This window comes from Ceratotherium simum, chromosome 8 (genome assembly GCF_057802395.1).
Source record: "Ceratotherium simum simum isolate JZ-2026a chromosome 8, ASM5780239v1, whole genome shotgun sequence".
Classification (NCBI taxonomy): Eukaryota; Metazoa; Chordata; class Mammalia; order Perissodactyla; family Rhinocerotidae; genus Ceratotherium; species Ceratotherium simum.
The window spans coordinates 62,629,701-62,644,606 of NC_141907.1; the positions used below are offsets into that span (position 1 = coordinate 62,629,701).

The 14,906-nt window shown below is 40.1% G+C and overlaps 1 protein-coding gene across 5 annotated transcripts in view; it reads right to left on the minus strand.

Annotated features, from left to right (window-relative positions):
• CCNI (cyclin I) overlaps nt 1-4,214 on the minus strand; it is a 31,798-nt gene extending 27,584 nt beyond the window's left edge. For 2 of the 5 annotated variants that reach the window (XM_087434466.1, XM_014787820.2), the window contains exon 1: nt 3,656-4,214. In XM_087434466.1, coding sequence (XP_087290592.1) covers nt 3,656-3,733 — 78 coding nt within the window. In that variant the 5' untranslated portion in view covers nt 3,734-4,214. Of the gene's footprint in view, nt 1-1,173; nt 1,554-2,914; nt 3,095-3,655 lie in introns of those variants that run through there. The other 3 variants (XM_004430862.3, XM_087434465.1, XM_087434464.1) reach the window with 3 other exon arrangements.
• Nucleotides 4,215-14,906: the final 10,692 nt, after the last annotated feature.

Below are 14,906 nucleotides of genomic sequence, written 5' to 3' on the forward strand. Positions count from 1 at the left end.
TACCTACATTACAGAAATAAAAAGGATTATAAAGGAATTTTATGAACAACTGTATGCAAATAAATTCTACATTTTAGATGAAATAGACAAATACCTAGAAGTACAAACTATCAAAACCGACTTAAGAAACAGAAAAGCTGAAGAGCCATATAACAAAGTAAAGAGATTGAACAGTAAACAAACTACTGTCGAAGAAAAGCCCATACCCAAATGGCTTCACTGGTGAATTCTACCAAACATTTACAGAAAAATTAATACAAATTCTTCACAAACTCTCAAAAAGTAAAGAGGAAGAGCACTTCTCAACTCATTTTATGAGGCCAGTTATTACCCTGCTACCAAAACCAAAGACAACAGCACTAGAAAACTATAGACCACTCTCTTCTAAATACAGATGCAGAATTCCTCAACAAAATACTAGTAAGCAATCTGGCAACATAAAAAAAGGATTATACACCATAACCAAGCGGAATTTAGCCCAGGAATGCAAAATTGGTTTAAGATTCAGAAATCAATCAATGTAACACACCTTATCAAAGAAAACAAAGGAATCATTCTTTGCTCACACTGAGGAAATGTAACAAAGGAAAAATGGTTACAATTTCCTTAAACTTTTAAAAATGGGATATAAATAATGCAAGTGCAAGACAAAAAGGATGGAGGACACCGGTGGGGATGTTCCAGATTAAGTGAGGCTACAGAAAAATGAAAGCGCAATATCTGACGCTAGACTGAATCCTGCACTGGACAGAGATGAATACTATAAAGGTAATTATCAGGTCAATTTATATAATGGGAACATGGACAGACTAAAGTAAATGTATCAGTGTTAAATTTACTCAGGTTGGTAACTTCACTGTAATTCTGTAAGAGAACATCCCTATTCTTAGGAAATACACACTAAAAAATTTAGGCGTAAAAGGCCATAATGTATACAATTTAGAGAGGGAGGGAGGGAAGCCAAATGATAAAACAAATGGAGTAATGTTAATAATAGGGAATCCAGGTAAAGGGTTTCTTTTTGAAATTATTTACAAGTAAAGTAAAGAATGTAGAAAAAGCAAAAAAAAAGACAATTTATGGAAGTGCTTGTATTACCACAGTATTTTTTTACATTCCTTTTTTAAGACAGAGAATATGCTACAGTGGAGAAAGCACTGGCTTGAGCTTTACCTCTTTTCCTGGTAGTGCACAAGCCTTTTCTAATGTGTGTAACAGATTGAGATAGATGAATAATGAATCCTGCTAAGGAATAAAATACACTTAAAATATAATTTCACTGTTTTAAATAATAGAACTTTATAGTTGTCTCTTGTTATTTTATGCCGATTGTTGGTTACATCCAGAATTTTGAATACTTGGATAGAAAAGTCTCTAGGAACTAAAAAACAAAAAGACTGTATTTCAGTTGGCACAGTCCACACACTTCTAACTTTATGACAGTTTCACATTTCTCCTCCCATTATTTCAATTGCTACTTCTGTTTCTTTTCCCAGGTTTATCAAATAGTTTAATGTCTGAGTTAATAGTTTATAAAATGCTTATTGTACAGCATAAACTATACTACAAATCTACACACAGAGCCTCCTGCTCTTCTGAGGAAAAGTACTACACAGTCTGGGGCATACAACAGAAACAATTTCATTAATATGGAATTATTACATTTATTATCATCATAACACCAACTCAGTACTGGTGCTGCCTTCTAGATCTTAGTTTCTCTTCTATAAAGAGAGATTTACTACTGTGACCATACAAGAACCTCATGTTCTACTATTACCTCTTTGACTTCATGCCCATAACCTAATAAACTACAGGTACTTGTAATTCCAAAACAGCCTGCTCTTTCCCAATCTCCATACCTTTCCACACACTGTTTTTTCAACTTGAAGTGTCCTTCTCTAGCTTGCACTCCCCATCCTACAAAATTGTCATTTGCACCAGTCTGTGAATACCACCCTGCCTTTCTATATCTGTACAAAATTCTCCCTTTTCATTTAATTGCTCCGTAAGAACCAATTATTTGTAGACCTGACGCTACTAACCAAGAGTTTCTCAATGGTAAACACTCACCAGTTTAGCACTATGCCTAATAAATAATAACTTACACTTGTTAAGTGCTTAACAACTAAAAGCAATGATTTTTAGTTGCAAGCTTACTACTTTCCCAGGTATTGTTCAAAGTACTATTTCATATTAACTCATTTAATTCTCACACAACCTTATGAAGTTGGTATTATTATTAACCCCATTTTAGAGATGAAGAAACATGCATAGAAAAGTGAATACTTTTCAAAGTATTAAACCATCATAATAAAACATGTACAGACACTCTCTGCTTCCAATCTTGACCAAGAAACATTTTAGAGTTCCATTCTAACCTACTAGGACGTCACACTGCCACAAAAATTCAAATCTGTAACTGCAAATCATCTCTACTGCAGCTTTCTAACACACGCTGATTCTCTCTACCAGTCTGCTCTTCATCAGTATTAAGAAACTTCTAGTCCAGAAGCTCAGAATCTCATGAGTCTGGTCCCAAATTAGCGAATCTAAACCCTGTCCATTCTTTCTTAACCTGTTTATCCACTCCCTTCTATTTCGTCTGCCACGAATGACCTGGAAAAGCTAGAAGCAGATAACACTGCTGTTAATCTTTTCAACAAATTCACTTTCGGGACAGAGACTGTATAGCATACTCAGACTACTCGGGTTTGAATTCTGGCCACTGAGTTCTAGCTGTGTCACCAAACGGGAAAATGACTTAATCTTATGGAGCCTTCATCTTCCTCATCCGTAAAAGGAGGCTCCTGAACTACCTGCCTCAAGGAGCCCTTGTGAGGCTTCAATGAGTTGCAAACCACTTAGAACAATGCCTGTTGGATAATAAGCCTCAACAAGTGTTATCACTAACCTCCTAACGCCACACTGCTGCTGCTCAACCGCTGAGCGGCTCCCCACCGACAGAATAAAAGCTCAATACTTTAACTCGACATTCAAAGATCTTCAGACTGATTACCGAGACACGTTCCACTATTTTGTTACCGAATTCTCAACTCCTGCCAAAATCATCTGAAATGGAACCCCCAGCTCAGCAGAGGACCTTCTGCCTCTTCACAAAATCCCAGTATTTTAATCTCTCCTTCAGGGTGCAACTCAAATCTCACCTCTTCTCCAATTCCCCCCCCCCACCCAAACCCTGGGGCACGTCCCCCTCCCCCGAGTTCCCGCAGCACCAGCGGTTCGCTCCATTCATTTGGCATTCACTCCGCTTTGCAATATAAATGGTCTTCCTTTGGCCCCTGCCGGAGCGCTGAAGCCTAAGGGTGGGGGTGTGTCCCCTTCTTTGTGCATTACACAGGCTCGCTCTACAGAGGAGGCAATTTGCTGTTGCTACAAAAAAGTTACTCGCTGACACAAAAATTAGCCCGGAAGGGAACACAGCACAGCCGTTTTCAAACTGGGCAGGTGCCGAGTTGTTCTAGCTTGGAGAGGACGAGGGGGCGGCTTCCCGAGGGTTTCCTTTGGCGCGGAGGGGGGGTGGAGGTGGAGGGGGGCCGGGGGCGGGCCTCGCGGCTCCGGCGCTTCCAATGGGGCGGAAGGGCGGCGCGCGGGCGCGGGTCGCGGAGACGCGTCGGGCCCCCCGCCCCCTCACCTTCTCCTCCTCTTCTTCCTCCTCCTCTTCCTCCTCCCCGGCAGAGCTGTAGGCCTCACAGTGGTGACGCGGGGTCATCCGGGGGCTCGTTACCACCTCATCTCCCTCAGCGCGCGGCGGCGGGGCGCGCGGGACGAGGACTGGGCCGACCGAGGAGGGAGAAGAGGGGGAACCGGGCTGCGGGGCGCGGGCGCTAGAGCGGGACGCACGGCTGCGGCCGATGGGTCGGTCAGCGAATTAGTTCCATGACGCCGCCGGACCTGAGGCCGCCGCCGCCACCGCCGGTCCCTCTCCTCCAACCGCCGCCGCTTGTGCCCGGGTGGGGAGGGGGTTCCCTCTCGCCATAAGGCGGCGGGGGCCGGGGAGAGGCGGGGGGGGAGACCGGCTCTGCCCCTGCCCGGGGGAAGCGCCTCAGAGGGGAAATGGTGAAATGGGGGAAAGGGGGAAAAGGAAAAAAAAAAGGAAGGGGAAAGGGGGGAAAATAAGAAAAAGCGAGACAGAGGCGCTGCCGCGTCCGCTCGCGGGGAAGGCGAGGGAGGGAGGGAGAGGAGGGGAGGGAGGAAGAAGTGCCGGCTTCTTCGGCTCCGCCCTCGCGGACCGATTCCTTAGACTCGCTCACGCCATGTAAACAACGGTGAGGTGGTCTCTCGCGCTTGCCATTCTTCTTTTTCGCTGGTTTCCTCGTGCAACGAATGTACAGAGAAGTCCGGCAAAAAGTTGGGATGTTGGAAACGCGTTGGGGAAGTCGTTGCGACTGGAGTGGAAGGAGGGAAGACACTTTTTATTGGCTAAGAAAAGCTAAAGATGGTGGACTCGTTTTCCTTGGAAGAGCGGAAGGTTTTCTCACCCACCGGACGGTGACGTAAGCGCCCCGTCGACTCGCTGGAAGAGGCGTGCGGTGGCCGGAGAGTGCGCTGAGCATGCGCCCGGAGAAGAAAGAAGAAGCTGAGCGCTCTGCGGGGGTGGGGTTATGTTGGGATGCTCTTACGGCCGAACCTAGAGCCATTTGGTTTTATGCAACGTAACTTGTCTCTGGCCCTTGTTAAAGGATTTATTAGAAAGGGGCTAGTGATCTGTTGTGTAAAGATCTTGCATTCTTTGTTGACCTCGCAAAAAATTGTGTTCTCTTTTTACCATTGACGTGTAAATAGAATTGCGACTTTTTCCGCTGCCATGCCATGGGTGGAGGGAGAGTCCAAAGCGCTTTAGAAATCGGGAAATTTGGGGAAGTATATCCTTAAGCACCTTCTATTTTATTTTATTTTATTTTATTTTATTTTATTTTATTGTGAGGAAGATCAGCCCTGAGCTAACATCTGATGCCAATCCTCCTCATTTTTGCTGAGGAAGGTTGGCCCTGGGCTAACATCAGTGCCTAGCGCCTTCTCTTTTAAAAGGGTAAACTATACTGCTGGGGGCCGGAAAGTGCTTGGTAATGCACCAAGAGAATTCTATCCACTTAACCAACCCATCTGAGTATTTCAGAGTAGGTTTTATTATCAGGTCTTTAATGAGTGTGTGGTGACATATAAATGTGTTTTATTTGGGGTTCCTTTACTCACCTATGGTAATTTTTTGCTGATCTTTTAATTGTTTTAGTTGCAAAAAAGAATATGTAGAATTACAGAAAGTTTTGAAAGAAAAAAGGCAAAAAGCCTCAAACTCAACCATTTACACAAGTAGTCACATTTGTTTTCCATTTCTGTCTTTTATATGCCTATTATAACAGTAGTTTAAAAATTTTGTATTGAGCTTATTCAGTGGGCTAGACTCAATGCTAAACTCTAGCAAACTGGAAGTAACCGAAGACAGAAATAGCTTCTGTCTTTATGGAGTTTAACCACTGAGCTAATTATCACTGTGTAAAGTCACCCAGTACATTGATTTGTTTACTTATGTATACATTGCATTCCCTCCCTAGAATATAAGGTCTAGGGTGGCAGGGATCTTGCATGTTTTGTTTCACCGTGTATCCCTGCATGTATTGTAAAAGGCTCTCAATATTTGATTACTGACTGAATAAACAATTACCAGTATCAAAAGTATTAAGATGGAAAATTGCAGGCTGCTGTGGAAACACAGCCCTAGCCTAGTTAGGGATATCAGAGAAGGTTTGTCTGAGGAAGTGACATTTAAGATGAGACTTGAAACCACTGGGCAAAGAAGTGGGGAGAGAGTGATACAGGCAAAGGAAACAATGTGTGCAAAGCCTCTGGAGCTGAGACATTCTAAAACTCTCTGGAAGTTGGTGTGGCTAGCCCTCTGACAAGGTGGAGAGAGCTGAGGCCAGGGCAGGGGCACATCCATAGGACAGAGCAGGGAATGGAAAGCCCAGGAAGGATTTTAAGTGGGTTGTATCCTGCTTTTTTCACTTCATGTAGCCTTTTTTCATATTATAATGTAGTTTTTCTACATAGCCAATATTTTTATGCATAATACTTTTGAGAGCGTGGCATAATTCCATTGTTGGACCATGAAATTGCTTTAGTTTTCACAATATAAGAATAAAACAAATTCCACTGCTACATATGTAGTCAAAAGAAATGAAAACATGTCCACCAAAAACTTGTACATGAATGTTCATAACAGCCTTATTCATAATAGCCAAAAAAGTGAAACAACACAAATGTCCACCAACTGATGAATGCATAAATCAAATATATGTCTTTACAATGGGATATTATTTGGCCATAAAAAGGAGGTACTGATATATGGTATAACATGGATGACCCTTGAAAAACATAATATGCAGTCTTTTGTGGCTAGCTTCTTTCCCTTAGCGTAATGATTCCATTTATATGAAATGTCCAGAATAGACAAATCTATAGACAGAAAGTAGTAGAGTAGTGGTTACTTAGGACTAGGGGTGGAGATGGGATTGGGGGATGATAGCTAAATGTTGTTGGGTTTCTTTTTTGTGTGTGTGTGTGAGGAAGATCAGCCCTGAGCTAACATCCGATGCCAGTCCTCCTCTTTTTGCTGAGGAAGATTGGCCCTGGGCTAATATCTATGCCCATCTTCCTCTACTTTATATGGGATGCCGCCACAGAATGGCTTGACAAGAGGTGCATCAGTGTGTGCCCAGGATCTGAACCTGCGAACCCCGGGCCTCCCACCGAAGTGGAGTGCACGCACTTAACAGCTATGCCACTGGGCCAGCCCCTGTTGGGTTTCTTTTTTGATGAAAATGTTTTAAAATTGATTGTGGTGATGGTTGCACAACTCTGAATATACCAAAAAAATATTGACTTGTACACGATAAACGGGTGAATTGTCTGAGATGCGAACTATATATCAATAAAGCTGTTACCAAAAAAAATGAAAAAAACAAAAAGAATACAATTAACATCTTCATGTGTAACCTTTTCTGGGTTATTCCTGGGTCCAACAGTATTTACATTTTTATGGCTTTTGATAAATACCAATTTGCCAAATTGCTTGGTAGAAGGGTTGAACCAATTAAAATATAATCAGGAGTATTTAAAAGCTCTCACTTCATTGTATACTTATCCTTTTTGAAGCTTAGGTTTATTAAAACTGTCTTACTGTCTGTGAGATTGCCAGTGACAATTTAATCTACAATACTATAAATATAATTACAAGCAATTAATAGGTGGATAAGGAACTAATTCCAGTTCTAATAAAAAATGTGGACATTGTTTTTGTTCACTATTCACTCATAAGACCTTTTAATCAACATTTCTTTTTATGAATAACTAATATTGTTTTTACAATAACTTGTAGTTGTAAAAAATGGAAAGTCTGAAATTCCCTGAGAAAATAAATAAGGCATATAAAAAAACATTAATATCTATGTATTGGTAAGGAATTCATATTTTTTCATTTTTAAAATATTTTTTAGGCATGTTTCCCTTTTGTCCTAAATAGTAAAAATAAACTACTTTTCTACATGGCATTTGAGAATAACAATAACTAAAATATACTGATTACTATCTATGTCCCAGGCATTGCACTAAGCACTTTTATTGCATTCTCTTGTTTTCATCCCCACAGCACTCCTTTACAGTAGGTATTTTTGTTGTCCCCATTTTACAGAAGATAAAGAGGTAAAGTAAATCCGCAAGATGGGTCACACAGCTTGAAGAGGCACAGCTAGGGTTCAAACCCAGCTTGTCTGACTCCAGAGCCTGGTGTGCTTTCAATCACCACCCTTTACTGCCTCACCCTATGGGTATTTCTGGCTTGCGTTAAATCTTCCAACAAAAATACTCACCCTATGGTTATTTTTGGCTTGTGTTTAATCTTAGAACAAATATTCCAAAAAAAAAGGTTTTAGTGAGCCATTTATATTTGTGTTCGTAGAGAGTTTTTTGCTTAAAAAGGAGTTATTAAAATTTTCTTAGACTTGTTTTATTTCATGCCTGGACTGTTGAATCTTGAAATATAAATGGTCCTTGCTGCAAATGCAGAGTGGTGGGGTAAGGGAGCACCTGAGAAACGTGTGCTGTCATAATAAAGGCTCTGTTATGATAGGCAAAGTGGTGTAAGGTGAGACCTCAGCAGAAGTCGAGGAGAACTGAAGAGAAGCAAGTTGAGGAGCACAAAGTGGTTTGCTATCTTTAATCTTTCAAGAAAAATAATTAGAAATGCACTGCCTACATTTTTATGAGTATACAAGACAAGCCTATTTAATCTTTAATGACAGAAATTTCTAGTCTCCTTTGTCTTAAATGAAATTTTTAGGGTAATGTTTCCAGCAGACAATTTATGAAGGTACTATCTTGTAGGAGAAATACTAAGGCCTACAGGAACAGAAGAAGTGATTTATTCTCATTATAATCACTTATCTTTAGCATCTGCCTACACTTAAGGATCCTTTTTACAGCTTCCAAAATAATTTGTTTTCATTAATCTTTACAGAGGTAGAATGTAAGAGGAGTAAACTTCCCAAATAGACATCAAGAGAAAAGGAGTCCCCATTCACCGAATAATACAAAGACCTCCTACTTACTATTAAGTGGGGAGAAAGTGCTCAGAGAAAACAAGTCAAAAATTCTAAAATAGGAAGCCACAAGCTGGCTTCCAGACTTTGACCAACTCCAAATGTAAACTGGCTTTAGGTTTCTCATATTTAGGTATTTATTTAGAAAGACCTCACCCAGAGGGATCATTGGTTGCACGCTTTATTAGGAGGAGCCCCAGAAGTCAAAGAGCAGCCACCTGTTTTTAATTTGTAAATTAAAAAGACTTCAGTAGAAACATTTTATTCTTTTGTTGTTCTTGTTGGGAGGAAAACATGCCGTTAAAATAACACCATTTTACTCTCAGGAACTGTTTTGAATCCTGAACCACCAAATTTAGTAAATTCAGAAAAAAAATCTTTTTTTTATGTATCTTATGTAATCAAACTACCAACACACTTTATTTCTTGTCAAGCATTTATAAGGGAGGTGTGGAGAGAAAGGTAGACATCTTCCAAAGTGTATTTTTAGTCTCATCACAACATATGTTTACTGTAACCCTTATTTCTTCTCAGTAAAGGAAAAGAATTATGTTTTGGGAATCAATTTAAATTATCCCCAGAGTTTCCAAGACTTCTTTCTCACATAACTAAGCTGCTTTTATTACCAGACAGTGATTTAGTAAATATTTGAGTCCCAGTTGCATACTGGGCCAGGCACTGTAAGAGACTCTTAAGGTGAGTCATATGTGGTCCTATTTGTAAGAAACTTATTTATTCATTCATTCTTTAATTCAGCAACATTTACTAGCTGTGTGACTGTGAGCAAGTTAATCAGCTTCTCTATAACTTGACCTCAGTTTCATCATCTGTAAAAATGGGGGTAATAATAATATATCTCCTGGGTTTTTATGAGGATTAAATGAGATGATATGTGCAAAAGGCTTAGAACAACGTATGACACATAGGAAACACTAATTGTTAGCTTAACTATTGGAAGAATCCATTATGTGCCAGGCTTGAGTTCGATTTTTTTTTCCACTTAATACACTTCAAGATGGCCCACCCTCAAGCAGCTCTCAGCCTTGCAAGGGAGACAAACACATAAATAAACATCGTTAATATAACATGAAAAGTTTTATAATGGTTATATGCAGAGTGCTATGGAGAAACAGAAAGGAGAAATTCTGTGTTTTGGTCAGGGAAGGCTTTTATAGACAAATTGCCTCAAAACTTAGCTGTGTAAAACAAGTATTTAGTATCTCACCCAGTTACTGAGGCTCAAGAACCTTGAGTACCTTGCTGGGTGGTTCTGGTTCAGGGTCTCGCATGCGGTTACAATGAAGTTGTTGGCTGGAGCTGAAGGCATGAAGGGACTGGAGAGTCGGCTTCCAAGTTCAGTCATGTGGCTGTAGGCAGGAGCCTTCAGTTCCTTGCCACTGGGTCTACAGAGGGCTGCTCATGGCCAGGCAGCTGGCTCCCCTGTAACAAGTGATGAGAGAGAGAGAGAAACACCAAGATGGAAGCTGTAGTCATTGGATAACCTAATCTGGGAAATGACGTACTATCACTTCTGCCATATTCTATTCATTAGAAGCAACTCACTAAGTCCAGCCTACACTGAAGGGGAAGGGAATTAAACTTGAAGGAAAGAGTATCAAAGAATTTGTGAACATATTTTTAAAACCACTACAGGTATGGAAGGAAAAGTAAGGTTTAGCTAAGTAGACAGGAGTAAATTTATGACAGGCAGGGGAGAAGCAGAAACAAAGGAATAGAGATTTTTATATTATATGGCATGTAATCTAGCATGGCTAGAGAACTGAGGGAGTTATTGTTATTCCCATTTTAAAGATGAGGAAACTGAAGCTTAGAGAGGTCAAGTAACTTTCCCAACATACATTATACAGTTAGTAAATGGCAGAGTCAGGTAGAATCCATGATCTTATCACTACCTGTAATAGCAGATAGTGTAGCAGAGAACTCTGACCAGGCAGGGTTCTCCAGAGAAACAGAACCAACAGGATGCATCTTTATATCTATATCTATGTGGAGAGAAGAGACAGAGAGGGAGATTTATTTTAAGGAATTGACTCACATGATTGTGGAGGTTTGGTAAATCCAAAATCTGCAGAACAGGCTAGGCTGGCAGACTGCAGACTCAGGGAAGAGTTGCAGTTTGAGTCCAAAGGCAGTCTGCTGGCAGAATTCCTTCTTGCTCAGGGTAGGTCAGTCTTTGTTCTATTAAGGCCTTCAATTGATTGGATGAGGCCGAACGCATTGTGGGGGATAATCTGCTTGACTCAAAATCTGACCATTTAAATGATATATCTCATCCATAAAAACACATGCACAGAAACATGCAAAATAATTGTTGACCAAATATCTAGGCACCACGGCCCAGCCAAGAAGACACATAAAATTAACCATCATACTACCCTATACAAGAGTGACAATTTGGGGTTCAGATTGCAAAGAGCCCTGAATGCCATACTAAGCAGTTTGTTGGACTTATTAAAATTAACCAGTGGCTCTCTCTGGGAGATGTAACCTTGGACATCTGATATTTAGTGAACGTGTTCCCATAGAATATTGTAATTCCTTTAGGGAGTGTATTTTGGAATATTTGTGTATTGTGCTGGATCATCAATCCTGTTTTGACAAATGACAAATCTGGTTTTTATTAACATTAGATTTTTTTCCTTTCAATATTTTCCTTTTCAGTCCACATATTTTTAATAATTAGCCTTTCACATTTTTCAAAATGATGACTTCTATTTCAAAAATATTTTTCTCTATTATTTATTCTCCCCTATTTGGACCTTTTTCTTTTAACTTTTTCTTTCACTTTGATGCCTTATTGCAAGGCTTCCTTTAAGCCATGCCTCCTCCCGGAGTGAAATGTGAAATTAGGAAGGAAGACAAAAATGTCAGTGGGAACCAAAGAACCCAATTTGTAGACTGGCTGGACTTGGTGATTCCAAAGGTATAAATATTGTTCAAGCATCATTTCTTTGCAGAAGGTGCATAAAAGAAAAGCTGTTTCAACCTTGTTGCTGGAGATATTTTACTTTGTAGCTAAAATAGAGCAGGAAACTCATCACACTTGTCTTGGAGCCTCAGAATTTAAAGTTGCAAGGGTCTCAGTCTGTTCTTTTGGCAGCTCCTGTCTGGGTCCCCATTGATGACAAGATACAGATAAGGAGTGGGCTGGAGATTGTTGTGAGGCCACCCGAAAATGATCTGGGTTTTAAGTCTATGGATACACCACACCAGGAGAAAGCAGGAAGCAAAATTTAGAAAACCAGTAGAGCAAAGGTGCAACAAGCTGGAAAGGAAAATAGAATTGGATTTGCAGGATAAATGGGCACTGAGACCTGGTGGTAAAGCACAAAACAGGGTGGGAGAGTTTGGGAGCTTCTTCTATGGGTATAGCCCATTTTCAGCTTTCCCTCTTAAGAACAGCATGATATAATTTGTGAATTTCAAAGCACCCCGGGCGTGGTTACCACCACTAGGTGGTTTGGTGAGTTCTTGTGGGTGAGCGAAGAAAACATTAAGGCCATTCAAAGGAGATTCTAGTTCTCTAAAAAAGGAACATTTAATGCATCAGTGCTGCTCAGTGTTCCGAAATCTCTCTCCTCCCCCGTCCCCTGTTGCTATACTGATCATCCTACAAGCTCAACCAAGTGTGATTTCCATCTTTAGCATGATAGGAAAAGGGGTTCATTAATAATATGAAGGAACAAATAAAGATTTTACCAAAATCCCAGTTTCTTTTATTTTCTAACATATCAACAGAAATATTATGTCAGGGCCGGCCCCGTGGCTTAGTGGTTAAGTGTGCGCACTCCGCTGCCGGCGGCCCAGGTTCGGATCCCGGGTGCACACCAACGCACCGCTCCTCTGGCCATGCTGAGGCCACGTCCCACATACAGCAACTAGAAGGATGTGCAGCTATGACAGACAACTATCTACTGGGGCTTTGGGGGAAAAATAAATAAATAATAAAAAATCTTAAAAAAAAAAAAAAAGAAATATTATGTCAATGATATAGAGGAGATTTTGACAGTTTATTTGTCTTTCTGTCTTCAATAAAATTAAACCAAAATAATCTTGGAAAATAGTGTTCCTATTTTATCTTGAAAAATTGCCAGTGGAGGTATTCTATAAATTCTCTAAGTAATCCATTCCAAAGGAATAATCTCCTCCTTTTAATCGTGTTCCTTTGCATATTTCAGGAAGCTATTCTTTTTTGTGTGTGTGTGTGAGGAAGATGGGCCCTGAGCTAACATCTGCCAATCCTCCTCTTTTTGCTGAGGAAGACTGGCCCTGGGCTAACATCCATGCCCATCTTCCTCTACTTTATATGGGATGCCGCCACAGCACAGCCCAACAAGTGGGGCGTTGGTGCACGCCCGGGATCTGAACCAGTGAACCCCGGGCCACCACAGTGAAGCACGCACACTTAACCGCTTGCGCCACCTGGCCGGGCCCTCAGGAAGCTATTCTTAATATGTTACTCATTTGAACTGTGTGATAGCAGAAACTAAGATCCAAAGATCTAACCATACCAAATACTCTTTGAATCAACTCATGTAGAAAATGATCAGCTAATTTTGACTTAAATTTTATTTATACTTATAACCACTTGCATTTTAAAGCAAAAAAATACATACCTGAAATTCACTACCCTAAAGTATAAGATAATTTCTGTTCCTGAATCCAAAAATGCTTGAGGATAAGGTTTGGTAAGGAGGAAAAATCATGCTGGAGAAATATGGTGAGAGGAATCAACCTTTATGCTGAAAAAACTGCAGTATTCTAACGGACTTTCCCTTCCTCCCACGATATCAGATATTCTCCATCATGCCTCTCAGAGAGGGCCACTGATCAATTTTTATAGGTCTATTGAAACTTAGCCTCCTGACCACTAATAGGAATTTATAATATACATAGAAATAGGTAATGAATATTAAAAGAGTTATTTGAATGCCAAGTCAATTTTTTTTCACCCTGAGAATTGTTGAACAGAACAGACTTCTTTGATAGCTACTCCTACATACATTATAATGTATGCACCATATTCCTTACTGTAGAAAGTTACAATTCAGGTCATAGAAACTGATCTTGTCCATATGAAAAAGAGAAGGTTATCTAGGTTATTAATAGTATTGCTTTTATATTGATATGTATATAGTATCTTTTTTTTGTTTGTTTGTTTATTGTGGTAACATTGGTTTATAACATTGTATAAATTTCCGGTGTACATCATTATACTTCTATTTCTGCATGGATTACATCATGTTCTCATGTTCACCACCCAAATACTAATTACAATCCATCACCACTCTCGTGCCTAATTATCCCTTTCACCCTCCTCCCTCCCCCCTTTCCCTCTGGTAACCACCAATCCAATCTCTGTCTCTATGTGTTTGTTTGTTGTTGTTATTATCTACTAGTTAATGAGTGAGATCATACAGTATTTGACCTTCTCCCTCTAACGTATTTCACTTTGCATTTACCCTCAATGTCCATCCATGTTGTCACAAATGGCTGGATTTCATCATTTCTTATGGCTGAGTAGTATTCCATTGTGTATATATACCACAGCTTCTTTATCCATTCGTCCCTTGATGGGCACTTAGGTTGCTTCCAAGTCTTGGCTATTGTGAATAATGCTGCAATGAACACAGGGGTGCATGTATCTTTACACATTGGTGTTTTCACGTTCTTTGGATAGATACCCAGCAGTGGAATAGCTGGATCGAATGGTAGTTCTATCCTTAATTTTTTGAGGAATCTCCATACCGTTTTCCATAGTGGCTGTACCAGTTTGCACTCCTACCAGCAGCGTATGAGAGTTCCCTTCTCTCCACATCCTCTCCAACACTTGTTGTTTCCTGTCTTGTTAATTATAGCCATTCTGACCGGTGTGAAGTGATATCTCATTGTAGTTTTGAATTGCATTTCCCTGATAGTTAATGATGTTGAACATCTTTTCGTGTGCCTGTTGGCCATCTGTATATCTTCTTTGGAGAAATGTCTGTTCAGGTCTTTTGCGCATTTTTTAATCTGGTTGTTAGTTTTTTTGTTGTTGAGATGCATGAGTTCTTTATATATTTTGGAGATTAAGCCCTTATCAGAAGTATGGTTTGCAAATATCTTCTCCCAACTGTTAGGTTGTCTTTTCGTTTTGTTGATGGTTTCCTTTGCTGTGCAGAAGCTTTTTAGTTTGATGTAGTCCCATTTGTTTATTTTTTCTGTTATTTCTCTTGCCCGGTCAGACGTGGTGCTTGAAAATATGTTGCTAAGACCAGTGTCGAAGAG